The sequence below is a fragment of the Helicoverpa armigera genome, chromosome 23, assembly GCF_030705265.1.
Source record: "Helicoverpa armigera isolate CAAS_96S chromosome 23, ASM3070526v1, whole genome shotgun sequence".
In the NCBI taxonomy this organism is placed as follows: Eukaryota; Metazoa; Arthropoda; class Insecta; order Lepidoptera; family Noctuidae; genus Helicoverpa; species Helicoverpa armigera.
The window spans coordinates 2,273,712-2,299,811 of record NC_087142.1 but is presented as its reverse complement, the minus strand read 5'-3'; the positions used below and the strand labels follow the sequence as shown (position 1 = coordinate 2,299,811).

At 33.1% G+C, this 26,100-nt stretch overlaps 5 protein-coding genes and 1 non-coding gene across 10 annotated transcripts in view; 2 read left to right on the top strand and 4 right to left on the bottom strand.

The window, feature by feature from the left end:
• Positions 1–1,957, bottom strand: part of LOC110371348 (coiled-coil domain-containing protein R3HCC1L) — a 30,567-nt gene extending 28,610 nt beyond the window's left edge. The window contains exons 1-3 of one of the 3 annotated variants that reach the window (XM_021327534.3): positions 1,720–1,956; positions 1,131–1,152; positions 572–721 (exon numbers count right to left, since the gene is read on the bottom strand). The gene's annotated coding sequence lies outside the window, so the exon portion shown is untranslated. Of the gene's footprint in view, positions 1–571; positions 722–1,130; positions 1,153–1,719 lie in introns of all 3 variants that reach the window. The other 2 variants (XM_021327535.3, XM_021327533.3) reach the window with 2 other exon arrangements.
• An 806-nt stretch (positions 1,958–2,763) lies between these two features.
• Positions 2,764–4,977, bottom strand: LOC110371396 (polycomb group RING finger protein 3). Its single transcript, XM_021327621.3, has 5 exons — positions 4,742–4,977; positions 4,307–4,459; positions 3,781–3,920; positions 3,376–3,519; positions 2,764–3,119 (listed from the first exon to the last, which is right to left on the bottom strand). The coding sequence occupies exons 1-5, from the start codon at positions 4,851–4,853 to the stop codon at positions 2,994–2,996; spliced, it is 675 nt and encodes a 224-aa protein (XP_021183296.1). The 5' UTR covers positions 4,854–4,977; the 3' UTR covers positions 2,764–2,993.
• A 1,678-nt stretch (positions 4,978–6,655) lies between these two features.
• Positions 6,656–10,900, bottom strand: LOC110371400 (zinc finger protein 558). The gene is made up of 9 exons (XM_064040879.1): positions 10,652–10,900; positions 10,253–10,568; positions 10,010–10,099; positions 9,831–9,884; positions 8,840–9,002; positions 8,354–8,478; positions 7,947–8,066; positions 7,544–7,685; positions 6,656–7,155 (listed from the first exon to the last, which is right to left on the bottom strand). The coding sequence occupies exons 1-9, from the start codon at positions 10,787–10,789 to the stop codon at positions 6,777–6,779; spliced, it is 1,527 nt and encodes a 508-aa protein (XP_063896949.1). The 5' UTR covers positions 10,790–10,900; the 3' UTR covers positions 6,656–6,776.
• Positions 10,901–13,039: 2,139 nt separating this feature from the next.
• On the top strand, positions 13,040–21,161 carry LOC110371390 (protein phosphatase methylesterase 1). Its single transcript, XM_064040853.1, has 10 exons — positions 13,040–13,264; positions 13,614–13,815; positions 14,237–14,346; positions 15,141–15,298; positions 15,641–15,731; positions 15,821–15,886; positions 16,119–16,322; positions 16,728–16,885; positions 17,053–17,117; positions 18,637–21,161. The coding sequence occupies exons 1-10, from the start codon at positions 13,191–13,193 to the stop codon at positions 18,736–18,738; spliced, it is 1,230 nt and encodes a 409-aa protein (XP_063896923.1). The 5' UTR covers positions 13,040–13,190; the 3' UTR covers positions 18,739–21,161.
• A 1,544-nt stretch (positions 21,162–22,705) lies between these two features.
• LOC110371371 (calcium uptake protein 3, mitochondrial) overlaps positions 22,706–26,100 on the bottom strand; it is a 69,632-nt gene continuing 66,237 nt past the window's right edge. Inside the window, exons 8-12 of one of the 3 annotated variants that reach the window (XM_021327589.3) lie at positions 25,269–25,436; positions 24,833–24,947; positions 23,995–24,222; positions 23,488–23,645; positions 22,706–22,923 (exon numbers count right to left, since the gene is read on the bottom strand). In XM_021327589.3, coding sequence (XP_021183264.2) covers positions 22,852–22,923; positions 23,488–23,645; positions 23,995–24,222; positions 24,833–24,947; positions 25,269–25,436 — 741 coding nt within the window. In that variant the 3' untranslated portion in view covers positions 22,706–22,851. The remainder of the gene's footprint in view (positions 22,924–23,487; positions 23,646–23,994; positions 24,223–24,832; positions 24,948–25,268; positions 25,437–26,100) is intronic. The other 2 variants (XM_021327590.3, XM_021327591.3) reach the window with 2 other exon arrangements.
• Positions 23,020–23,092, top strand: Trnar-acg (transfer RNA arginine (anticodon ACG)). The gene has a single exon. It is a non-coding gene; the product is annotated as a tRNA-Arg (tRNA).

Sequence of the window (26,100 nt, the reverse complement as noted above, 5' to 3'; positions counted from 1 at the left end):
GCAAATTGAACTGCTACATTGAAATAGCTAAATTAAAAGCCGATATAAAATACCGGTGTGTTCTAGCTTTAGTTGCGAGCGCACTTTACGTGTCTATTAATGTCTATCAATCACGTAAGATATGCTCCGTAAAGTCTGTTATATCTTGTGCAGTAACGCTAGGTATGATGCATATAACACTGGCCAGTAAAATATACTTCAGTAGATATATTTTATATATATATTTTTTTGTTTTTTATGACAGCTGAATACGACAGATGTGGATTTTATGTAATTAATGCTCATAGATTATTTTCATCGTAAATAACAGCTTGGCAGTAGAAAAATAATAATTGTGAACTTTATAAAAAAATACCAGTATTTTTGTAGGATTTTTAATACAAAAATACACCTTAAATTCTGCAAAATTTTTATGACCTTAGATTTTTTAAGAATAGGAATTAAACTAGAGGTACTATGTATCTCAGTATGTATGTCAGTCTTTTCTTGGCTTCTTGGTTTACTAAACCAATTTAAGTCATAAAATTGCTGCTGCAATTAATTCTAATAAACTTCATACAAGAAAACTTACCTCAGCAATCTCTCCTTGTAGCAGACCACAGTGCGACGCTCGTCACTAACTCCTATAGAGAAGGTGGCAAGGTCAGCTCTGCCCAGCTGTTCCACAGAGTTGTGGATGAGGAAGCGACGGTAGTTGCTCACTGGAGGGAACACTAGCACGCTGAAATGATACGCTAAGGTTAATGCTTTGTCTTTGGTGTGGACAAACCTTCTTGGATCACAAAGAAGGTTGTGAAGGACGGACCAACCTTCCTGGATCACCAAGGTTTGTCCCATCAGTTGGGATTTAAATTTTGAATGGATGATTTGTTTGGGGACATTGTTTAAAAATAATTTTAAGAAAACAATTTTATCTTAGGATGATAAGAAGTTAATAGGATTTTGCGTTTAAAAGATTTAAATTAAATGTATGAACTATCAATATAATAAATATGTATGAATCCATGTATATCTTTGTGTATTTTTTTAGCAATATGGTAGAGTGATGTTGAGACCAGATTATTTGATTCATAAAAGGAACTAGAATTGACTATGTCAATGAAGAGTGAATAATATTCAAATTCACTTACAGTAAGAATCTTTCAGATATCACTGAAAAATAAATTATCATAATAGGTATCATGGAACTAAAACTGATTAGTCATTAATTAATAAGGGTCTTGATTATTTAATCATAATATTAAAAAAAATAACATTTTATTTTCATACACATTTCATGTACAGAAACTTCAAATGATAACATAAAATACCTTCAGCGTTTTCCAGAATATACCAATAAAATATAAAAAAAATCCGCTTTGTTTGTATTGCGATACTGCAGTGATTTATAGCAAAGAAACTATTGCGAGTTATGAGCGTTCGAGAGCGTGCGGGATATCGGTAATTAGCGGACACGGAAACAGCACATTGCCGCACTTTTTAACAGCTCTACACATATTTTATCAGCGTTCAAGGTGTCATCTCGACTCGCATCATTTGATTCACGACCTACGTTAGTTTGCGCTTGACACATAATAACCTTGAAAATATTAAGCTACTACCATTTTTAGTAGTCCTTCACAGAAGCGTTTACAATCTCTTAAATCAATTAGAATAGGACTAAAACCTCAATTTAACGAGCGAATGCACCTGAATAACAATAAAGATAAAATTGTTTACCTGTCAACTCTTCCTTCGGCAAGGAAACATTTCAGGTCTTCGTTGACATCTTCGACAAAGTTGTCGTCTGCTAGGCTGAGGAACCGCTCTACTGTTTTGGCACCCAGTTTGACGGACAAATGATAATTACAAATAATTAAATAAAAATATCTATTCACGTGCCAAACGGGAATCTATCGGCCATCCATTTTCATTTTACACACACATGGAATCCTATAAATAAACTCGCATTAACACACACATTGTTGTGGTAAATGTCAAAGCTAGTGATGTTCTTGAAATCGATACTGTAAGATAGTCGATTATAAAAACCGGTACTCTTGAATTATTAAACGTAATATTTTTCGATAATTCTTTTGTTTTGCTGTGATAAAATATTTTTTGCTTCCCCTTTTTCCAATTCATTTTTTTTTTTCAACAATAATACTGGCCATGTCTGACTCTGTAAAAGCCATATTCCACTTTACAAAATTCTTGATAAAAAATTTTCCTCAATAAATGAGTAATTGATCCATGATCTAATTCAGTCAAGTAAAATAGCGTAACTTAAAATTCTGCATATTAATAAGAATCTCGAAAAAGAAAAGTGTAGCTTTTGGCTTGTAAAGCGACTTAGAACTTCCGAATTTAGTTAAGGCCTTTAATGTCTGCCAAAGATGTGACCCATTTGGAAAATAAGAACACCACAATCAATATAATTTCGCTTTATTAAATATTTGTTTTTTAAACCTAAATTATTAATTACTCCATTAACTAATAAGAACTAAAGAAACGTTAATTCGTAAATACTTTTACCATTCCGTGGAGATTTCATTCAATTAATCTAATTTTAGTTTTACCAAATAATAACCGAAGCATACTTATTAAACAAAATTAACAAAAACTAAATATACATTTGAGGAAACATAAAAATATATGGATTAATTGAACTAATACAAGTATAATTCAACTAAAACATCTTGACTTGTGGAAGGTAAATTTTAACTAAAGTTAGATTAAACTTCTAGATATTAGAAATATTCAATACAAACATTATTCACTTCCTTACGTTTCATTTTTTGTGTCAGTAAGCTAGACATCCATTTATGGAAATTTTAAATCATACACGCTTTGAAATTATTTTCTGTATAAAATTACAGAAGCGATTTTCGCGCCATCTGCAATACTGTTTCTTATTTATTCAAAAATAAGGAGGCCTAGTTTATTCCTGACGAATATCTAATTGGGAAGTGTTATGTTGAGTTTTCAAATTTTATAAAATTCCTTTATCCTCCCTACAAATCAATTTTAGGTCTATACTGCAGTCTCAATGGCGGGTCGCGGAATCGCCAACGTGTTACATACACGAACTTTAATGTATGATCCTTGCCTAGTAATTCGTCGTTGCATAGTATATCAATCTGGAAAAGAAAAAAAGAGTTATTATTATTTGCCATAATGCAAAAAACTACAAATCCATAAAAAAGTGGACTTATTCTAGCTAAATGTAGATAAATCAGGATGGCTCCAGAATGTTGTGTTTATGTTAATAATTTAAAAAAGACAAATCTTATAATGTTTTTCAATTTCAAATAACCAATATATCTTCGGAATAAACTGGCAGCCATGTTTATAATTTTTCACCTTGATAACATCGGATTGTGCACTGAAACTTACTTCTCTATACTTCTCCATGCCACTTAAAACCTTTTTAGCTATAAACTTCTTTAGGTGTGTAATGGTGGCCTGAGCCGAGCACCGGATGAAGCTGCGCTTTAGAGTCCTCAGGGATGTTGATATGCACTCCAGGCATACATTAACCTGAAATGTGAAGTAAATGATCAGTAAAAACTATAGAATTTTCTATTATTACCTATACTTCTCTACTTATGTAATAAAGAGGAAGCATTATTTGTATCATAAAATGCTTTAAATTGCCTTTCAATTATCGTACATTAGATATTTAGACAAACTATGCATAAGGTAAAAATGATGCATGTTTTTTCAGTAGAAGCAGATCAAGCACATTCATAGACACCATTTTAACCATGCAGGTTATACATACATCAAGCTGTAACAAACCTGTTCATCTTTCCTATGACAGTCAGTATTGTCTGGCTGTTCAGGCTCATCAGCCCCAGGCTTGTCTGCAGCGAGTGCCGCATCCTTGGGGCAAGGCAGATTGCGAGCCCGGTAGAAGTCACGCTCACGCTTTATCTCATCTAGAAATTATGGCCAATCATGTTAGACATGTTATGCTGTAACATCATTAGTTGAGGTGGTAATGGTAACACCATATTTTTTTTTCATCAAGTTTGGACAGTACAGTTCTATCTGTTTTTTAGGAGTTAAGCATTTTTTATTTTTAAACAATAAAGATTTGTGGTCCTGATCATTTATTCAAATACACTGTTCTCTTTAAAAGTGAACTTTTATAAGATCAGTTTGTTACCCCCATCTGATCAGCAAAGACTCATTTAGTTTCATAATAAAATCATTTTTACATTGATAAAAAATCAAAGCATACGTGCTTTGCTTCCACAACCTCCAATGCTAACCTACTTTACTAAATCCTCCTTGTTATGATACGGTCTGAGTAAATACTTACTGTCCTGCAGGTCAGGCACTAACTTATACACTATGTCCTGCATTGTCCGGTCGAAGCTGATGTACTGTAGTGGGTGGGACTGGTGTATAACTATGTCGCATGTTGGACAGGTGTTATTCTCCTCCAAGTGTTTCACCAGGCAGCTTTTACAAACTAAAATCAAAGAGGTTGGATTACTTTGTTTGTAGGTACTTTTTCACAGTTTTTTGGCTGTATGAGTCTTTCTTCTGACTTCTTAGTGTTATGTTTATAATAAAAACTTAAAATTTTCGTAATATCAGGAGAAATATTGATCGTAAATTGATTTTTATAACCATAGTTGTCTGACATAAAACAAAGATGTTTTTGTTAGATAAATTCTAGAAAATAACATGTTAAGAATGTTTTTGTTGCAATTAACACTAAATAGAGTAATTAACAAGAAATATCACTAACACGTATGAAGACACTCAGTGACCGTAGTCGCGTCGATGAAGTATCCGCGACATATCTTGCAAGTAATGTGACTGTTTAGTGCTTTTAACTTTATCCTCCTTTCCATTGTCATCCTAAAACTACGGTGGAGTCAAAAACATTAGTGAAACTAACTTAAAACGGATTGAAAATAAAAAAATTGGAACATAAATGCAAAGGCTACAATCAACAACTCAACACTTCAAATGCGTTTAGTTTTTGTTACAAATCAAAACGCTAGCACAGATAAACACAATTCTGCGTTAAAATAAAGTAAAATGGTTTATTTTAGTTTGTATTCATTAAATGTTTTAAACTCTTTTCATACTTTAAAAAACATAGGTTTATTTATAAGATTATTAATATTTGAGTAAAAATTAACCAAATTAATTTTCAATGCAATGTTTTGTATAGAGCAATGGCGAAACGTAGTAATTGACCTTCAAAAGGGCGGCCACTGCTCTTATTTGAATTCTTGCTTTGAACATATTTAACTTTATTAAAGAAACAATACAGTATACAATGGAACAATAGTGTTTAAGATGACCCAGAGCAGACAGGTTTAGTATAATTCGTGAAAAAAAATGAAACCTCCAAAAACACTGAAAAGCAAAGAATTAATTTACTCTTATTTTAGCTCTATACTGTGCAGAAGCCGGAGGCGGTATCTTTTCTCTATCCATATGTACTAAAATAATAAAGAAAAATATATTTTGTTTGATATAAACCATTGTATATAACCACAGATTATATAATATAACCCTATAAATTAATGAACCGATTTGAAAAATTCTTCACTTCACAAGCTAGACTGCCCGAAAAAAATAATATGATGTGATGGGTGCTGCTTAGTGTTATATGCGTGAGACAAAGAGACAAAATTACAAATCCTACGCTGTGTATAGCTATTACAAGGATAGGACATTAATTTAAGCAAGTATTAAAACACCATTTTTTGTATTAAAATTTATATTATTGTACACACTTTTTTATCACAAATTACAATTTATTCAACACATTTCCCTTTAATTTATGAGATTTTTAATATAAATACATAATTTATAAACTATATGGTAACTTATTCTAGTCTAACAAAAAGGTAGCATAATATGTAATTAATATCTCTGACTTACTTAGAGATTTTTTTTAACATATTTGACTCATTTTTCTATTAATTACATACAAAATGAATTCACAATTAAAAAAATCAACTTAATCCACTTATATTAATAAAATAAATATACCGACTTATAAAATTTACTGAATTTGATGTACTTTTATTTATAATCCGTTGTGACAATTGATTATAATCATAAATATCCATTCAATACCACAAGAAAATATTTCTCATTATTTTATTTAATAAATCTACGATCCCTCTTGGAGCTAGAACTATATTGATCATTTTATTAATAAATCGTCAATTTCAACAATTTGTTAATAGCAAGCTAAAACATTCCGATACTTCTGATATATATTTTAATTTATTCCTATATTTTGTCACTGTAACAAGGTTCTTTTTCATTATTTATATAAAAATATCCCATCAGTCAAAACGAATCAGATTCGCCAGATTTGTTGTGATGTAGGTACGTAAATGATGTGATTGGTGTAATATTGAACACTCCCATTTATTTAATTAAATCAGGCCTCAAGGCCCATAGAAAACACTATACATAAATATTATAACACTAAAATCATATACTAATACATATTTTATGATGGATGACCTTGCTTTGCATAGTACAGGCTGCCAACGTTACTTATTGAAAATGAAAATGAAATCTTTATTTGAACTTTAAAATAATTCTGTACTTTATATCAAGTTGTATTAGCTGAAAGACATCCTACCACAAGGCTTTTGTACGGCACTGGACAGTAAGTGTCATTGCCGAAAAAACTCAAACAATTATATTAAAAGTTGCCATAATTGCGACAAAATATATCGACAAATCCGTAAAACCAATAAACTACATTACTGAGGTAGTTTTACGTTCAAACAAATATTTAACCTTCGCTACGAACCTTCACACTTCACATCACTATTAATATTCTGCGAAATTTTCTGTATCGTACTATCTATTAACGTAAACACATTATTATCTGGCAACACTATTTTGTAGGTTTCCGAAGAAGGTAAGGGCGCGTTCGGTTTAGCGTGGTCTCGTCTAAAATGTCGACCTAAATGACTAGTTTGTGTGAACTTTCTGTCACATATTTTGCATTGGTATTTCTTTTCTCCTGTGTGAACCACTTTGTGTTGTTTTAATGCCGATGATGTGAAGAAGGTTTTGCCACATTCACAGTGGTAGTCTCTCTGGCCTTTATGTCTCTTTAAGTGGACATTGTAGGCGCTGCAAGTCACGAAACCTCGTTCACATTCTTTGCAGTTATATCTGTGAAAAAAAATGCAGAACTAAATATTTCTAATCTGAGATGCCATAAGTTGAGTGTATGTTACGGGGAACATTTTCAAGTTATTGTTTGAAAATTTTATTTTCAAGTACTTACAAAATGTTCTTAAAACAGTGTAAGTTTAGCAGTTAAAAAATATCTATACTAATATTATAAAGAGGAAAACTTTGTTTGTTTGGTTGTAATGGATAAACTCAAAAACTACTGGACCGATTTTTAATATTCTTTCACCATTAGAAAGCTATATTATCTGCGAGTAACATAGGCTATATTTTATCCCGGTGGGGGCAGTAGCTCCCACGGGACGCGGGTGAAACCGCGGGAAAACGGCTAGTTCAGAAATAAAGTTGCAGATTATTGCGTACTCACCTTATTTCCTTATTATGTATCCTAACATGTATGGATAAGTTGCCAGATGTCGCAAACGTCTTCGTACAGAGATGACAAGAGTATGGCTTTTCGCCATTGTGTGTCCTTTGGTGAACCTTCAATTCAGCCCTTATTGGAAATCCTAGAAGAGATACGAAGCAGTTTTAATCTACGACCTAGTAGAGTTAGTGTTATTACGAGCTAACTTGCTAGCTTCAAATATAAGAAGTTGCGATTAGGGTCCAGTTTTTAGCGGATCTATATTTACACAACGAAGCTATGGGCCACTCTTGTGTTTTAAGAATGTCTGCCTATACCATTGGGAAAAATAAAAATGACAAAGTCCTGAAGATAATTTTCGCTCATTATCTTAAGTATGCTTAAGTATTGTTTAATAAATTACCTTTCCCACAGACTTGGCACAAAAAGGGTTTGTCTCCTTTATGTCTCCTCAAATGAATGGATAGCTGAGCGCTCTGCACGAAAGTTTTGAAACATACGTCACAACTGTACCGTTTGTCTCCTGCAATAGCAAATATTATTTTTAATATTATTCATTTTCCACATAGATTTAAAAATATGTTCATACATTTGAAAAGTCTTGACTCTGAAGTATGGTTCAGTGTCCCAAGATAGTCAGACAGGAAATAACTGCCTCATTAAAAATATAGACATGTTCTTTGTAAAATTTATTACCAGAAATAAACACGATTAGTTAGATAGTTTGGTGATTCATTTTATAATAAATATTTCATATTCTTTACAAAATTAACAATTTAATTCGAATAACCAGTAATAGCTGTGACTCACCTTTATGCATTCGTACATGGTTGACGAGTCCGGTGCGTCTACTAAACTGCTTCGGACAATACTCACAGTGGTACGGAGTTTCACCCGAGTGTATTTTTTTATGTTGAAATAATGCACTGTGGCCTCTGCAAAAATATTTAATATTACTGCAAAGGGTATTTACATTATAAGATCTCCTAAAGTGCACGAAAAAAGAAATAAAGTGTATTTTCTTGTATTTTACAATACATTTAGGGTGTGTCTACATGGTAGCTGAAGCAAGTTAACATGCGCAAGCTACTTGCACCGTGTAGATGCACCCTAAGCTTATTCATTTATTTATTCCCTAATCTGATCTGTCACACTGCTGGGACAAGGCCTCAATAATTCATCACCTCCCTGTTACGATTGTTCACCATGAGATGTAGTGTTTTCCCAATAATTACGGTTATATCAGATCATAGCTCAGAAGTATATTTCCATGAAGAAATATCAATAAATCCTCACCTAAAAGTAGCAGGACATTCAGTACACTGAAACGGTCTAAGATCCGAATGGCACACCTTATGTGCTTTCAGATTACTCTTAGTACTGAGTACCTTCCCGCAGATGTCACACTGATGCGGCAGCTTACTCTCTGGTATGCGGCGTACTTCATTTTCTAAATACACTGAAAAAACAAAGGGTTCAGTAAATAACAAAAAAAAAACTGTTAAAATCTATATATTTCTGGTTTTTAGGCATAGACATAATATAGTAAACAGGACTGCGCACCTAAGCCGTGGTGGAATAGAGTTCATAAATATATATTTTGTGGGTGCGCAATCTTGTTTAGTATATTACATCTATGTTTTTAGGTAACACCAATGTAGTTTTCATTGACAGTTATTTAATATTGGAAACTATAAACTGAAAGTTATTCCATGCTAGTATCAACAAACTGTTAGTGAATCTATGTTTTGAATAAAAAGCTAGAAATGTTTCCATATTGAGGATAATATTCTGTATTTCCATCGAGGGAACAAAATCATGGATTTTTTCCAATTTGGGAACAATCTGGAATAATCTCATATTGGGAACAACAAGCTAGTAATGTTTCCATGTTTAAATATCTATACTAATATTATAAAGCTGAAGAGTTTGTTTGTTTGAACACGCTAATCTCAGGAACTACTGGTCCGATTTGTTTCAGTGTTAGATAGCCCATTTATCGAGGAAGGCTATAGGCTACTTTTTATCCCGGTACGGGAAGTAGTTCCCACGGGATGGGGGTGAAACCGCTGGCAGAAGCTAGTGTTTTGAATAAAAAGCTAGAAATGTTTCCATATTGAGTACAAAAATCTGTTAGTGTTTCCATCGATGGAAGAAAATTATAGTTTATTTCCAAGTTAGGAACAATCTGGAATATGCCCATATTGGGACCAACAAGTTGGTAATGTTTCCATGTTTAAATATATTCCATATTGAGAATAATTTGAAGAAATTGAGAATAACCTACCTTTTTTCTTTCTACCTCTTTTCTTTTTTGGTTTCTCCTCAAGTAATTTTGATTCTGCAAAAATGTAACTTCTTAAATAAACAGGAGTTATTTTTACAATAGCATATTTTTATTTACACAAATAGATACATGTTAAGGTAAGGTGGTTATTTGGAAAAGATAAAAATAAAAAATCATACCTTTTTTCTTCGATTTACTTTGTTCTAATAACACATCATTATCTTCAGCATCCCAAGAGCTGTTGCTTCCGTCATCATTTAATAATGGCTCTGAAAGAAATAAGGATTATACTTCCCCTAAGACGACCCACTGACCTAAAATGCATCTTTTCTAGAATTTATTGTGCTCAGGAATGACTGCTTTTTATATTAAATTTTATTTAAAAAAATCCATATTATTTCAGATACTGAACTTCCACTTACCGAGCTTAATATCCTTAAGTTCTTCCTGGCCATTATCATCAAGTGCTGGCAACAGATCTCCCTGCACATTATCATCTAGCGTCGTCAATAATTCCCCATCAACACCAATACCCTCGGATTTTATTTCCCCATCATCTTCATGTTTCACAGTTGCATCCAAACCTCCATTCTGTTTGCTTTCCTCTGACAAGTTTTCTAGTAACAATTTTAGCTTTTTATCGCTCTCATCACATTGTGCGTTAAAACTGTACGTACGCTTGAGCTGCCGACAACATTCCTTACATATTAAACGAGGTAGACCATCCTCTTTTTGCGGCTAGAAATAGAACACAAATCATAAGATTATCGTAAACGTATACGTAAATTTCTGTTAAATACGTTAGGATAAATGTATGCTACCTTCAATTTAGTGCAATTTGTTAGCATATCATGGTAAGTAGTGTTGCTTTTTACACAATAACTGGTGTAAATATCGTATGTTTGTTTGTTTGGCTCGAGACATATTCGACATATTTTTGTAAAGTCTAATAACGACATGGTCAGGTTTTGCGAGTCATGTGAAAAATAATGTATTGTTTGTTGTGACTGAGATTTCGAGGAGTTTCTATGAACAAAATTATGAACAAAATAAGAAATAAAAATATCCAGTCAGCTATTCGTAGTCAAAAATTACGATACAAACAAATTTGACACATGCCAAAATGACAGCTTAGGTATGGAATGATCTATCTCCCATCGACTTAAATAACTCGATTAGTTACGGTTTATTTTAGTCGAGTAATTGGTATGGCGGGAAAATTGAAAAATACATTCATACCTCAATAGAGTACTTTGTTTTCTTAACATGTATGTACCATGGTTTTTGGTTTCATTTCTAATTTTAGGTTTATATAATTCCACGAACTTTATATAATATTTAAGCATTTCTGAAACACAGCTCAAACAGGTCAAAGGAATCTAAACGAGGCTTGAGAATTTCGTCGGTGTGAAGTAGGCAACGCCTACGCCTTGACATTGCAAATTACCTACTATAAGAGCTACGATAAAAAGATCAGAAATAATAAATAGCTACGAATCCACGCGTATACATATTTTTGAAAAATAAATTGAGAGAGGAATATTCAGTGATGACGTAAGTTCATTCAAATTATATCTATCTTTACTGTATCGATGCAACAGTGTGTTAGAAAAGGAAGAAAGTATCACGAAGGTTTCGTTTCGCGCCATATTACTACTCTTAATTTTACTGAAGATAAAAAGTTTCATAATTTATGAACATTTATTGAATTGAAAAGTGATTTATAATTAAAATTTCAATGACTAGGATGCCTACTATGTTATGTTGAATTACATTACAATTAAAACAGTCCACCCCAACATAGCTGGAAAAGGATAGGATGATGATGATGATATAATAATTATGTACATATGGTTAAATATGTTACAAAAATAATTAAACAGTCGCAACAAAACAATCAACCAAATACCAACATAGTTAATACTTATTACTTACTAGTAAGTTAAACTTATAGTTTAATATTCAATATTATTAAATTCTAACAATATGCTGCGCATAACAGTTTAAACATGGAGAAATAACCATAGAACCAGTCGAGTCTACTCTTATACATCAATCGAATTTATATTTTTACATTTATCATATTTATATATGATAGGTATTCCTACATCTTCTAGAATACATACAATTAATACGCTACATATACTCCGTTTGAGTAGATACTTAACTAAAGATAAACAATCTTGATATGACATTTTATTTAAATATTTAATTTTAAAATAATATCTGCTTTCAGATAAATGTAAATACAGTAATAAAAACAATATAATGAATTGAAAATTATCTTAAGATGTTTATTTTTAGCTAAGTGGGTACTCAAACGGACTATATGATAACTTAACCGGATGTGTCGCAGATTATGTTATACAACATAGTCGCATCTAAACAGTAGTCTTTTGATTAATTCACATATCAAGGACTAAATTATTGGCTTCGCCTTCATCTGACGGAGAGAAGCCAGTGGAAGTTCTTCTCACTCTCTTCGCATTCTAGATGGAACTCGTACATGTCTTCCAGATGTATTATGCAGTTCTTGCACATGTATGGAGGCAGGCCATCCTTCATTTGTACCTGTAATAAATATAGGCTTGTGATTACTCTTATTATATCATAGTTTATGACTAGTAAATAGACTTGAAAGACTTGAGAGAATTATTGGATGGCCTTCGGTGCCTTTCAAAGTGTTGTAAAACGCATTAAAGTTTGACCGGAACTATAAGGTTCTCTGAGCTTTAGTATAATACTGAAAATACTCTGAAATAATACATGGTGCTAATATTTACCGGTATTTTAGTACAGTACACCAACATGTCACAATATAAAGTATTTCGCTCCACGTAATAACTGTTAAAAATATTATGCGAATGTTTATCTATTCGGAGACAAATACGACATATTTTTCTGTTTTCCGACCACAGTTCGTTGTCCGACATGTTTAAATGCTAGCACGCCGGCTTGCTACTCTGTTTCAGAAATCACTTTTTTTAATAATAAGCAAAATACTGTATCAATGTTATGCAAAAATCTGCACAAACAAAACAAACAATAACCCCGGTCCGGTCCAATCGCCAGCTGTCACAACATGCTGCCAACCAAACAAACCCAACGTCAATGTCACGATATTGATCTGCCCGAGTGAAGCGATTTGTTGGTTTTTAAAGCCTATTTAGTCGATTAGTAAGAAAACTTATTGAATGCAGTCTGTGGGAATTGGGAACATTTTGTAAAATGTCGGAGAAAGAATACCGGGGCAATTTAGAAATGCTATCAGAATAAAAATAAACTGAACTGGAGTTGTTATTAAAAATTACATTAAGTGTATAAATCGGCAGTGTTTTAATTACTGAATAAAGTAAAAATATGTCTGCTCTTCAGAAGACGATAATGAAAAACAAATTGCCGCCAAGATGCCCTAGAACTTCTGGCGTATCGAAGTAAGAAAGGACAACAAATTAATATTAAAACCTCGTTTCTTAGTCTCAAATTGATATTCTGTTTTTACAATATAAAGTAAAATTACGGAAAAGCAAACACAAAGGCCATTTCATTCAATGTTTTATTGTCAAAAAATGCAATTATAAAAATGTGTATTGTTTTCAAACATTGAAATGTATGATAAATTAAGATTGTTTTAATTAAACGCTTGCCTTCATAGCTATCCTCAGTTTTCTTGTGACATATTACAGACAGTTCATACACGTTACCATTATACCTTATTTTCTCTCACAACTCTAGAAGACTCATGCAATACATAAAGGTTTTCATTCAATCATGTTTTTACAGGCTCGCGCCATTCGGCGCAGGTCGTCGTAAGGACTACACGCCAGTACCCTGGAAGGAGTATTTTGAGAAGACAGTAGATGTGGAGACTGATGGAGGAACTTTCAAGGTGTACCTGTCTCCGGAACCTGATCATCAGGACAGGCCCAGGATAGTGACGTTACATGGAGGCGGTTATTCGGGACTTAGTTGGGCTTTGTTCACTGTGAGTACCGGTATTTGATTTTGTTCTTAGAATTTAGGTACATGCTGTGATGTTGATAACCTGTTGCTTTTGAAATTATTGTTGACTTTGAAACTAAACCTAATATTGCTACTATCTGTTCAGAGAATATGATTTGTTTGTGGAAATATGCCTAAAAAGGGTGCATTATACTGTTCTACCACTTAATGCAAGCAACTAAATAAATTGAACATAATATAGAAGACTAACGGCAGAGTAGCACTATTTTGTCACTGTCACACTTTGCACACAAGCGAGTAAAGAAGTCAGTATTTCAGGGTATCGGAAAATAATTATGATCTATCTATATGAATGAACACTTCAGATTTCTTCCCAGAAAAATATTTGTTTCTTTTCCTATACAACTTTTACAGTAACTCAATATGTTATTTCTAATTTGTAGGAGGAGATAACGAGCATGATACACTGTCAGGTGGTATCAATAGACATAAGAGGCCATGGGGAAACTAAGGTGGAGAATCCTGATGACCTCAGCATTGAAACTCTTGTGCAGTATGTATTATTATAAAGAAAACTACTCAGCTGTATCTTATATGTAGTTATTCACACATAAGAATAAGTTCAAATTTCATCAAAATTGGTTCTGAAATTACAAATAACAACAATAAGTCTAATTGGAATAAGTTCACAAGCGATAGCCTGATTGTTAGATGTTAGATGGGCCATCTGTTTGTTGCTATCAGCGTCATGATATAGATATGTACGTAGCACCACCCCTTCACAAGGTTAATTCAATCTACATATTTCTCTTTAAAACATTACACATACATATTTTACCCTACATTTATGTTTATCTGTTCTCTATAATATTAAGATAGTGCAGCAGGTATTAGTTATTATCACAAAGAAATTGCAATCTCATTAGATCAAACTGATTAACATAATTTCCAAAGTCTATGTTTTAGTATTTATAAGTGATAAGAATGTTACCTAAGTTATGCTTACTGTGCAGTAACAGTAATACATACATAAATTTTAATGAAACAAAATATGCCTGCAAGGTATTAAGGTAAATTGCAAATTTATAAAGCTGAAGAGTTGGTTTGCACCTCAGGAATGACTGGTCCAATTTGAAAAAGTATTTACTTGTTAGATAGCCCATTTATCGAAGAAAGCTATACGCTACTTGTTTCCACAGGACATGGGTGGAACTACTGGTAACAGAGCTAGTATTGCATATTTTCTCCAAAATTCATTCAGTATATAACTTCCTGGGTCTTATTGGGATTGCTTATGAATCCCATTACTTTTTTCAAGTACCATTTTGACACTAAACCGTCTTCCAGTGACGTAGAACAAGTGCTGCACAAGTTGTTCAGCGAGGGCATTCCGTCACTGGTGCTGGTGGGGCACTCGATGGGCGGCGCCGTCGCCGTTCGCGTGGCGCAGCGGCCCTCGCTCGAGCACTGCATACATGGCATCGCTGTTATTGACGTAGTGGAAGGTCAGTCATGTAGAATAGGACTACGAAAGATGACCCACCACATGCCCTAAAGTCACACCAATCATGACGTGGATTTCTGACTTCGAAGTCCAGGTTTCCTAAAAATTATCTCGGACACACACCACACCCCATACACTTGAAATTACATTAAACATCCTCGTACTTAAATTGAGATTTAGGTGGTTAAATTATAAGGCCACGAAGACTTCACACTCATCGCACAATTTTTACATAGTTCATGTTATTTTTGTTCAGCCTGGAATATATTCCCAAAAATTTGCCCTTTATTTTGAATAACCGTCGGTTCTGATGTGTTAGTAAACAGTCTGTAATATATTTTAGGCACTGCAATGGATGCCCTTGCCAGCATGCAGAGCTTCTTACGGAGTAGACCGACTCATTTCAAGAGTATTGAACATGCTATAGAGTGGTGGTATGTAAACAAACAATAAACAAGTATTCTATATTGAAATGAGTTGGGTTTAAAACCTTTTTTATGATGTTTTATTTTTTCTTTTTCAGCGTCCGAAGTGGCCAGGTTCGCAATGTTGATTCAGCGAGAGTATCAATGCCCAGTCAAATTGTGAAGTGAGTGATCTATTTTATCTCTAGCTTTATTTAATCAATCCTTAGTAAAATTGTGTCATGGACTGTTGCAATTATTTACCCTGCATACCTGTGTAATTTATGTTGAATGCCTGTGTCATTTATGTTGAACACCTGTGTTATTTATATTGAATACCTGTGTTAATTATGTTGAATACCTGTGTTATTTGCGCTAAAAATATCAAATAATGTATAGTCACATGTTGATTCCCAGCTGTGAAACAGGCCTCCTAGCTACAAACGAAGTAGAGACATACACTCGAGTGTCGGACTCCGCCCCCGAGCCCGCCAGACACGCGGCGCTGCCCGACCGCATCGCTGAGGAGGATGGCGAGGATGTAGCGGAGCCCGAGCCTGAGCCAGAGCCCCAGGCCTTCGCCCGCCCTACAGCAGTTGGGGACGGCGCTAGTACTATGAAGTGAGTTAACATGTGGTTGAAATTTATTTATTGTTGTGTTTGATGATGGCCTTTAAGTTACGATGGTTGGTCTTCATGCTTTGTCTTCCTTGCTGCCTTTTGCACTGTTTGAGTTTTGATAATGTTGGTCAATTTCATCATCAGCCGAAAATCGATCTCAGTGGCGTACACTTGGAGAGGCCTATGTCCAGCAGTGGACTGCGATAGGCTGATGATGATGAGGTCAATTTCATAATGTCCAATGATATGCTAATTATTAACTCAAAACTCGTGGTTTTTCTACTATGTACTCACTTTTTCTATACAATTTTAGACTTTCTAACCCTTTTTTTCCAAAATAAAGTTTTGGAAAAAAAGGGTTTACTTACCTTACACCTTACACTTTACTTATTTGCACATTTTCAGGTACAAATGGCGTATCGACCTATCTAAGACAGAGCGTCACTGGGCGGGCTGGTTCCGCGGACTGTCGGCCGCCTTCCTCTCCCTGCGGCCGCCGCGGCTGCTGCTGCTGGCCTCTATAGACGGCCTCGACAGGGAACTGACTGTCGGACAGATGCAGGGTATGTGCCACTAGCTATAGACGAATCTTAGTGTCCGACAACCATATTTTTGCGTTGGTAACTAGAATTTATCATTTATCTTTATAAGTTTAGATGTTGATGTTATGCCATGAGCTATGTGTTACTAACCATTTTAGTATAAAATCATGATGATATTTCATTTTCAGGTAAATTCCAAATGCAAGTGCTGACGCGATGCGGTCACGCCGTACATGAAGATACGCCGGGAGAGGTAAGGACACATAATCAACATTATAATTTGAATATTTTTATGAAAAATTTTCAATTAAAAATATATTCTATACTTACTGTTAATTTTATCCCACCCAAAACAAAAATGTGAAAGGCTGCCAAGTTCGATAATATGGAAATCCTTCGCCTATAAAAGAAGTGAGATCTGAATAAGTACCAAGTTCCATACACATACCTCAGTTAAAAATAGTTACTTTTTAATGATGTTAGTTGGCAAGTTTTCACACACCTTGTTATAAACGTACTAAACGCAATGAATCAAGTATTTAAATTTCTATTAAAACTTGCCAAGTAACATTATTAAAAAGTAACTATTTTTAACTGAGGTATATGTATGGAACTTGGTACTTATTCAGATCTCACTTCTTTTATAGGCGAAGGATTTCCATATTATCGAACTTGGCAGCCTTTCACATTTTTGTTTTGGGTGGGATTTCATTTATTTTTGTAAAGTTGTTTATTTTATTTTTTTCTTATGATTAAGTTAGTTAAGGAAATGTCTCATATACTATCTTTCAGATTTTTGAATATGCACTATGCTTCTTACAAAGAAATGAACTAGATTAACTAAATGGACTAGATTTACCAACTGACTGACATGACATGTTATCATATATTATGTTCGTGGATCAAAGTTACACATTCGTTATTTTCGAAAGTGACTCACACTTGGCCGTTTTCAGATTTTTACTTTGACTAAATACAAACCTTTGTAACGAATTTCAGATCGGTACGACCATTCGAAGATATATTATATAAATATAGATAAATTCAGTTCGCTTTAGTTCCTTAGAGGTATAAATTTAAACTGAGTATTTTACACCTTCATTATTTTGAAACCGACTCACACTTGGCCATTTTCAGATTTTTCCCTTTACCTTGACATAAAGACCTACCTCCATGCCAAATTTCAAGTCAATACGACCATTGGAAGTGGTCTAGGTTTTTGATGAGTGAGTGAGTCAGTCAGTGAGTGTATAGTAAAAATAGCGATTTTCTGACGTCAATATCTCAAGACCTACAATAGGTATATTAATGAAATTTTGTATTGTGGATAAGTGAGAGAGTCTCAACAGATACTAGAAATTTGATACTCGTAAATAAAATAGATTTTGAGTTATAGGGGGGTCGAATTTGGCCCGAAATGGTTCGTGTAATATAACCCACGGCCGGTATGTCGCTTTTTTTGCTCGAACTTGGCGGATACACTGCCGTGTGTCTAGATGAGACAATTCAAAATTTAATTTGTGTTTCTGGTAAGAAAACTGAATGTGCATCAATAGATAAATATTTATTTTGGTGTATAAGCTGTCAATACTCAATATTCTTATTGCTTTCCACATGTATTCTTAGGTGTATTCTGGGTAGTTTCTTCAAAATCTCACTCAGTACTTTTGGGTACACACATTTCATTTCACATCAACATATTTAGCCAAACTTCATTTGACTAGATATTTTTATTTAATAAATATTTACTAACTAATATTTGTATATTGCAGGTAGCGCGAGTGGTGGCAGCCTTCGCTTTGCGTCACCGCCTCACGTCGGCCACCGAGGCCGGCGAACAGATGCAGCTCGTGCATGCCATGCCGGGATGCTGAACTGTATTTATATTTACGAAAAGCTCAATATAACTTGATGTTACAAAACTTGCAAAAGATGTTCAATGACAGCCGGAACCTACAGTTAACGTGTCCTCCGAAACGCTGTCATTGGTGTCCTAGACTTACAAACATAGAAAGTACATACAAACTTCGAAAAGTTGACCTGGGGATCAAGCAAGAACCAATTCCGATGGAAATTTATTCCAATCGAACCCACTTGATTTTTTATTTGATTTAATTGAAGAGATTTTTTTACCCACTAGGCCACCGAAAATCTGAATCAAGGTTTAAAAAACTGTAAATCAAGTTATATTGAGCAACTAGATGCTCACTAATAACGACAACTGACCAAACGTAAAAATGTTAATATTCTACAGAGAATTCTACTAAAGCTTATATAAATTAGCTTAAAATAAAGGTTGTGTTTCATGTTTTAATTTTGGTGGTAACCATGCTTGATGATTAATCACCAGATGTTATATGGAATCTAAGTTAGATAAGTTGGTTGTGTATTGAATATTTTAGGCAGAAAGTTTCCTATTGATTTCTTAATAAGCAATATTAATGCAACTTTGCAACTGTAGATTCTATCATGGGAAAATATGTATGCAACATATATATTTTTAGATTGCATGCACTACCTATAAAATGTACTAAACTGAGCAATCTGAGATAAGCAATAGTAAAAAAAAAATACTATAGTAGATGAGGACCTCCTTTGGGCAGTCGGTTAAAGAAATGATTTGATCTATTTCTCTATGTCGTACTTTAAGCAATGTTAATATTTTGCAGCTAACTAAATGTGTCTTTCTTAATGGTTGTAATTTAAAGCATATACTAGAATTCTCTGTAAAATAAGAAAATAACAAAAATCTTTTGAAATAAGTCTGAAAACGGAAGTACTTACAATTTATTGTGAGTATCCAAGAATGATTCCAACATTATCATGCACTTTGACCGGGTAGGGTTCGATAATGGCCAAGTCCGAGTCGGTTAAAGTGCAGAATATATAAGGTCGCGTTTATATTGGTACAAGTAGAAGTAGCACAAATCTGGCGTATTTATTATATTAGCACTGGCTTTTTAGAAATATTCTAATGTGTAAAATGTCGGCCGAGCTTAAATACATAATATGTATATCTTTTCATTCTAAAAATGTAATAGTTTGACAACTTTTTTTTGTACTTTCAAGTAGAATAATGTAAGTAAAATGTATATTTAACATTTAATTAGTAAATTAATGTTTACCAATGTGGACGCGACCACAAAACTATTTATGAATGAACGAAAATATTTTTAGAAGCAAGTTCAAAATTTTTAATAATCCTTGTAATATTAAGCTTCTGCTCACAGTGAGTTTTTATTTTAATTTAGTTGTTAAAGTTATTAATTTTAATTTGCGAAATTACGTAATTTTTTAAGTGATATTTTCTCATTTCAATAATTCAGACCTTCTATCATAAATGTAATGTTTTGTTAAAAAGCAACATATTTATTTTTAAATACTAAACGAAAGGCTTATTGATTGATTCAAAGGCTAATTAGTTAATGTTAAGAATAACCAGTAGATTTGTCAAATTTTTTGTTTACTTTATGGCGGGCAATATAATATCTGAAAGAACACATAGTTTATACAAAAATATGTATTGTACTATGTTGAATGTGATACGTTATATAACGGTCTAAAAGTTAAAAAGAGTTCCTTTAATCATTTCATTATTTTCATTTCGTAACATCGATCTCAACATCAGAAATAGCTCATGTTTTGATCTAAAGGTCAGAAAGTAGTTGATATGTTCAGTACCTCTACCATGAAAAAACAATAATAGGTTACCTATGTTATGCTAGATTTATGAGTACGTATATTTTTAGTATGACCAATTTTAGTTCCGTAAGTGAACGCTATAGGCGCTGTAAAATGAGCCATACAAAAAAGAACCATGCGTCAATTTGTACCCATTTTTTAACATTGCTCAACAGTGATGGAACTTAAAGCTCTTGACACTTGAGCACTTTTTCATTCTATGGCAACCAAATTCCAATCGATTGCGAACATCCCTATATGGTATTATCGTCTCGTCAGGAGCTTTCATGGTTTCATCTCATGGTATAGGTACGGTAATACGTAAAGCCTAGCAGGCAAGTAGTATTTTCATAGTATTAAACTCTTTCCAACTACTCACTATGAAGGTACCTTTAGTGCCTTTGTAATTATTTTTGTGTTGTTCTCGAATTATTTAATTTATTTTTTAGTTATAAGTGCCATCACACGGTTTTATTAAGTTTTCTTGTTTACAATAAACACTGAATAATCGCGATTTAATGTGATCGTGTAAAGGATTTCACTTATTTCTCAATTTGTATAGAATTGTACAGATGCTATTTGATGTTTAATATGAAATAAAGATATATTTAATTCAGATCTTATTCTATTTATTCCCTATGACTTCTATTTGTAGAACATGCTTTACCTGGATGCCTGTTATTATCCGAAAAGTAATTATATATCTTCACGTAAACAATCGTTTGTAGAAGACTTACATTATAATGGACGGGGAAAATAAAAACACCAAAAATTTAATGTTTCAAACATTGTTTAATCAGATCAAAAGGCCGAACATACAAGCTAATGATTAACACGTGAATATTATTAGTTAAATAAAAACATTATAAATGTAGAGTTGGTAACTTCAAGTTGTATCAAACTAAGTTTGTACGACTCCCTTGACTAGCAGTTTACAATAGTTAAGTAACTTTTATACTGATTGTTACACTTTGAACTTTAGAGCTCTCACTAACCGAAATAATATTGTTATTACTAGAAACTTATCCCTGCAAGTTTTAATATAATAAAGATCAAAAATTCCAAATGGGGTAGGACTAACAACTTTTATTATAGGTGCTACAATTTCTTTATTGAAAAAAGTACAGTCAGTTTGTAATATAGTTTGTAATACGCTTAAGTTGTACTACCAGTAGCTAGGCCTACCCACAGATATAAATTCGTTATATATAATAAAACCCAAATAAAAAACAAGAGTATCATTTACAAATCACAAAAAGTATATTTTTTTACTCTTACTCTTAATTTAATTAATTTATTGAAATAATTCACTGGTTCTATAAATTATATTAATCTCACTGTTGAAAACCACAAAAATACTTTACATTAAGTTAGTAAATAAATAAGTAGATAATATTTACAATATTGAAAAAAATTGCGACATAAATTAATAAAAGCAAATATTTTCGTCAAAATGAAGCACCATAATGTGGCAGATTTATGAAATTAAAATTACACCCATCGTATATTCTTACATTTGTGATTCTATATATTATATTATTTTAAATGCAGTGAAATATTTTAATTAAGTTAGTTATGTGTAATATTAGTATTGAAATCTCAAACTACCCGTTGAAAAACTTTGGAGTACACCCGATGGTTAAATACAAAATAATATTACCTATCAGTAAAAAATAATAAATAACGTCATACATAAGCCAAAATATAAGGCAATATTTTCGATATTAGGCCACTGGCATCTTATTTATAAATAAATACGATAGATATATTAATCTCTCACTTTTTGTTTTTGAATATAATGTTTGTTAAATTTATAACAATTTTCTAATTCACACCAACCTTTAGGTATAAAATATGGCAAGTAATTGAACAAACAAAAAACAAATTCAATCCGCAACCAAAAGTTGATATGAACAAAGAAAATTGTACCTTTGAGATAATATTATAAATTATTTATAATTTTTCTAGTAAGTATACCTACTTAGTATAAGCAAAATGTAAAAAACGTAGAATAAAAAATGACCGTGAGATCTGAAATATTAGTAATTTATGGCAAATGTCGAGGTATCGTTGTACAGTCGTGGATATTAATAGTTGAGCCGCTTTTATACTTTCGCATTTTTTTTTAGATAACTACCAGTCGCGAGAAGCGGTAGCTTGTTAAACAAATATGTTCAATCCTAATAAGATGACAATGTTATTTCCATACGTTTATTTTATTCATTATTTTTAATATTTTTCGACCACAGTGCAAGTGAAACAACTATTAATTTCCACGATTGTACCTACAAATAATGTGATTGATATTAAACAGCGCTCTTCATTTCTTGCTTCACGCAAGATTTGAACGCCTCCCAACCTTCGTTCTTCGCGTAGGACTGAAAAAAAAAACATATTTTATGTAAAAAAAATCGGTATGTATAGTATTAGTATTCTGTATTATTTAACTATGTATTTCACCAACCCTCCCATCTGGCCCTGTGGCGCAACGGATAACGCGTCTGACTACGGATCAGAAGATTCCAGGTTCGAATCCTGGCAGGGTCGCGAATATCTTTTTGTGTTTTTGATTTTTTTCTTCCAATAAGTAAAAATAGACGTACTGAAAATATGCATTCAATACTTCCATATAAGCTTTTTAGATAGTATTTCTTAGTTCCAAGGTTAACTTAAACCAATACCTACCTAAAATAGTTTCTGACAATCAAGTGTTCATCAACTTACATATTTCTTGAGGAAGTCTACAAATACATAGTCAGGTTTTAATACAGACGGAAAAAACATTTCTTTTTGTAATTTCCTTAAAAGCTAAACATTTTTGCGGCTAAAAAAACGGAAAAATTTTCAAATTCAGAACATAACAAAACGACTTCCAAGTAAAAAATAAACTTTAACGCTCCAGCAACAAAAAAATACACTATTTCACAAAAGAGGTAACATACCTTAAATCCTCTATGGAGGCGATCCTTCATGATGGCTATAAACTCCTTGTAGCTGAGCAAGCCGTCACCATCGGCGTCGAATATCGCGAACACCGTGGACACGAGGTGCTCTGACTGAGATATGCCCGTGCAAATCTTTACTGCGCGGTGGAACTCGTCTGAAAAACATAATACATATATTTATAGGACTACAGTTGATAGGATTTAAGAAACTTTCCTATAAACTCAAGACAACATTTAATTAGATAATATGGCGGATCCAGCCCTAAAAAGGTCGTGGGCACATCTATCTGATATGAAAGTGAAAATTCACATCGATTAAATTCAGGCTCACGAGGAAGTACTAACTTTACACGGTACATACGGATGGTACATAATTACATAAGGCAGTAGGTACCTATTTAGTACCTGTGTACCCTTTGGGTAGAGAAGAAGGGAGAACTTTTGGTAGGTACTATATAAAGAGTATAAAAGAAAGTACATGAGTTAAAAATAAATAATACCTACCTTTCGAAATCGGATGATCAGCAAGCGTATACATCCTCATAGCGATGGTAAAGTCCTCGAGATTGTTCAGGAACTGGCAGAAAGTCTTGAACTCTTCGAACGTGATGCCGTGTTCGTACTTGACGCGGTCCAACAGCCGGTCCAAGTACATATCATACTCGTCGGTGTCGAGGTACGTGTAGCGGAGTAGGATCTTCGCGAAGTCCACCTCGGAGATCGTTTCGTGACCTGGGAAAGAAATATCTCAGGTTATTTTTATATGTTTTATTTTTTTACTTTCAGTGTGTCTTTTATTCTTTATATATTAACATTATTGTAGTTAAAATTATTAAAATTTTTATTAAAAACTAATTTTTAATAAAATTGATTTTTTTTTGTAAAAAAACATAAAACTAGGATTTTTTTGTCATGTTGATTTCACTTTATACTTTTTGGCTTTTTCAGTTTTTTTTTCTTCTATTATTCGCATATGCTAGTTAATAATTAAGCGCATATAAATAAGTGTTTGTAGTAACCGCAATCTATATATCTAGAACGGTTTATGATCCGTGTCAAAAATGGTCCTCTTATAAAACAGAAAGATACAAAAGTATTTATTTTTGTAAAAATACGGGTGTCATATCAAAATAATTGTAAGACCGCCCAAAAAACAACATCAAAAGTATCATATTCGCAAACTATATTATGGTATTGGGTTGCCCCGGTAACCGGGTTGAGGATGTCACATAGGCAGTCGCTCCTTGTAACAAACTGGTACTCAGTGGTGAGACAGGAAGCAGACCCCATCATATTTGGCAAAAAGACTCGGTAGATGATGACTATTAAATGAAGGAGTTACCCTTAGCAAACTCGTGGAATTCCAGCTCCAGCACTTCGGTCTGCAAGTTCTCCATGAACTGCCGGAAGCCTTCGAACTTCAAGTCGTTCGTGCCTTTCTTGCCGAAGAAGTGCACCTGGAAAGTAATATTATATGCGTTAAAATTTTACTTTGAAAAATATTATAAGTTCATGTATTTTGAAAAATATTGCACATGATGATGTCTAAAGATGTAATCATCTATATAGAATTTGCTCCAACTTTGTGGTGTTTAAACTGTATTTATTTTCCATAATAATGAAGAAAAAACATGTTTTCGTAACTTTATATGAACGAGGTAGTGGTGTCTAGAACAAATGAACAGATTCTGTCATTTTCATCTACTGTTGGATAGCCACTTTATCAATAAGTTCTATCTGCTAGAATAGTTTTTATACAGACGACCAGAATCACTCACCTGCAAGAAAGTATCAACATTGTGCCTCCTCTGTAACCCCTGGTCATCATTGACGTAGTTTTCATGAGCCTTCCCATCTGCATTCACATCCCCCTTACCGTCATCCTTGTTCTCATCCTCCGTCATCCCCCGCTTGCCACGCCATGCAAAGCTGAAGATTTTCTCCATCTGAAGTTTTAAGTAAAGTGTCAAATCATTGCAGTATTTGTTCGACCGACTGCGTTTGATTTGAAGTGTAGCTCAAGGCATATTAAAGCAGAGTATTGTGAACTTTATGTCCATTATTTAAGGTGGATGTTTCATTGCAGTAAAACAAATCTGTATGTACTTCTTACTAGTGAATGTTTTTTATACAAATGTGTACTTTAATGTTATAGACATAAAGACCATTATGTATAGGTGCTTACTTTAATGTGTCTTGAGTTTTATAAGTGCATGTGTGCTGATGTATCAAAGAGTAGATAAAAGTATATTTAGAGTAAGTAGATACAAAGTAAAAAAAAATATTATAGAAATAGGAAAAATTGAGTAGAAGTGCAAAAAAATATGTAGTAAGAAGTAGGAATAAAAAATGTGATTTTGTTAAATGTTTTGTGAAGTATAAATAATATCCGTACGCAGTCGGGTTGGTATTGATTAAAAGCGCAAAATTATAAATTTGTAGTTAGGTCTGTTTGAAAACAGTTGTGTTAATTGCATTTTGTGTTATGCATGAAACTTGTTGTAGAAAATATTAAAATTGTTAACACCAAACAACCTGTAAATAATATTAAAAATTAAATATTCGTGCCAAATCGTAATTAATATTTTTCTTAAATTATTTATTTGTAAA

What these genes read in the sequence shown, in the direction of transcription:
- LOC110371396 (XM_021327621.3), bottom strand. Translation starts at nt 4,853, where the DNA reads ATGACAATGGAAAGGAGGATAAAGTTAAAAGCACTAAACAGTCACATT. An exon ending in CACTGAGTGTCTTCATACGT is followed by an intron (nt 4,460 to 4,741) that starts GTTAGTGATATT and finishes CTTTGATTTTAG; the next exon opens with TTTGTAAAAGCTGCCTGGTG. An exon ending in GCATGGAGAAGTATAGAGAA is followed by an intron (nt 3,120 to 3,375) that starts GTAAGTTTCAGT and finishes TTTCTTTTCCAG; the next exon opens with ATTGATATACTATGCAACGA.
- LOC110371400 (XM_064040879.1), bottom strand. Translation starts at nt 10,789, where the DNA reads ATGTCGTTATTAGACTTTACAAAAATATGTCGAATATGTCTCGAGCCA. An exon ending in AAGTAAATCGAAGAAAAAAG is followed by an intron (nt 9,885 to 10,009) that starts GTATGATTTTTT and finishes ACATTTTTGCAG; the next exon opens with AATCAAAATTACTTGAGGAG. An exon ending in CCATGTACGAATGCATAAAG is followed by an intron (nt 8,067 to 8,353) that starts GTGAGTCACAGC and finishes TTGCTATTGCAG; the next exon opens with GAGACAAACGGTACAGTTGT.
- LOC110371390 (XM_064040853.1), top strand. Translation starts at nt 13,191, where the DNA reads ATGTCTGCTCTTCAGAAGACGATAATGAAAAACAAATTGCCGCCAAGA. An exon ending in GAACATGCTATAGAGTGGTG is followed by an intron (nt 15,732 to 15,820) that starts GTATGTAAACAA and finishes TTTCTTTTTCAG; the next exon opens with CGTCCGAAGTGGCCAGGTTC. An exon ending in ATGCCCAGTCAAATTGTGAA is followed by an intron (nt 15,887 to 16,118) that starts GTGAGTGATCTA and finishes GTTGATTCCCAG; the next exon opens with CTGTGAAACAGGCCTCCTAG.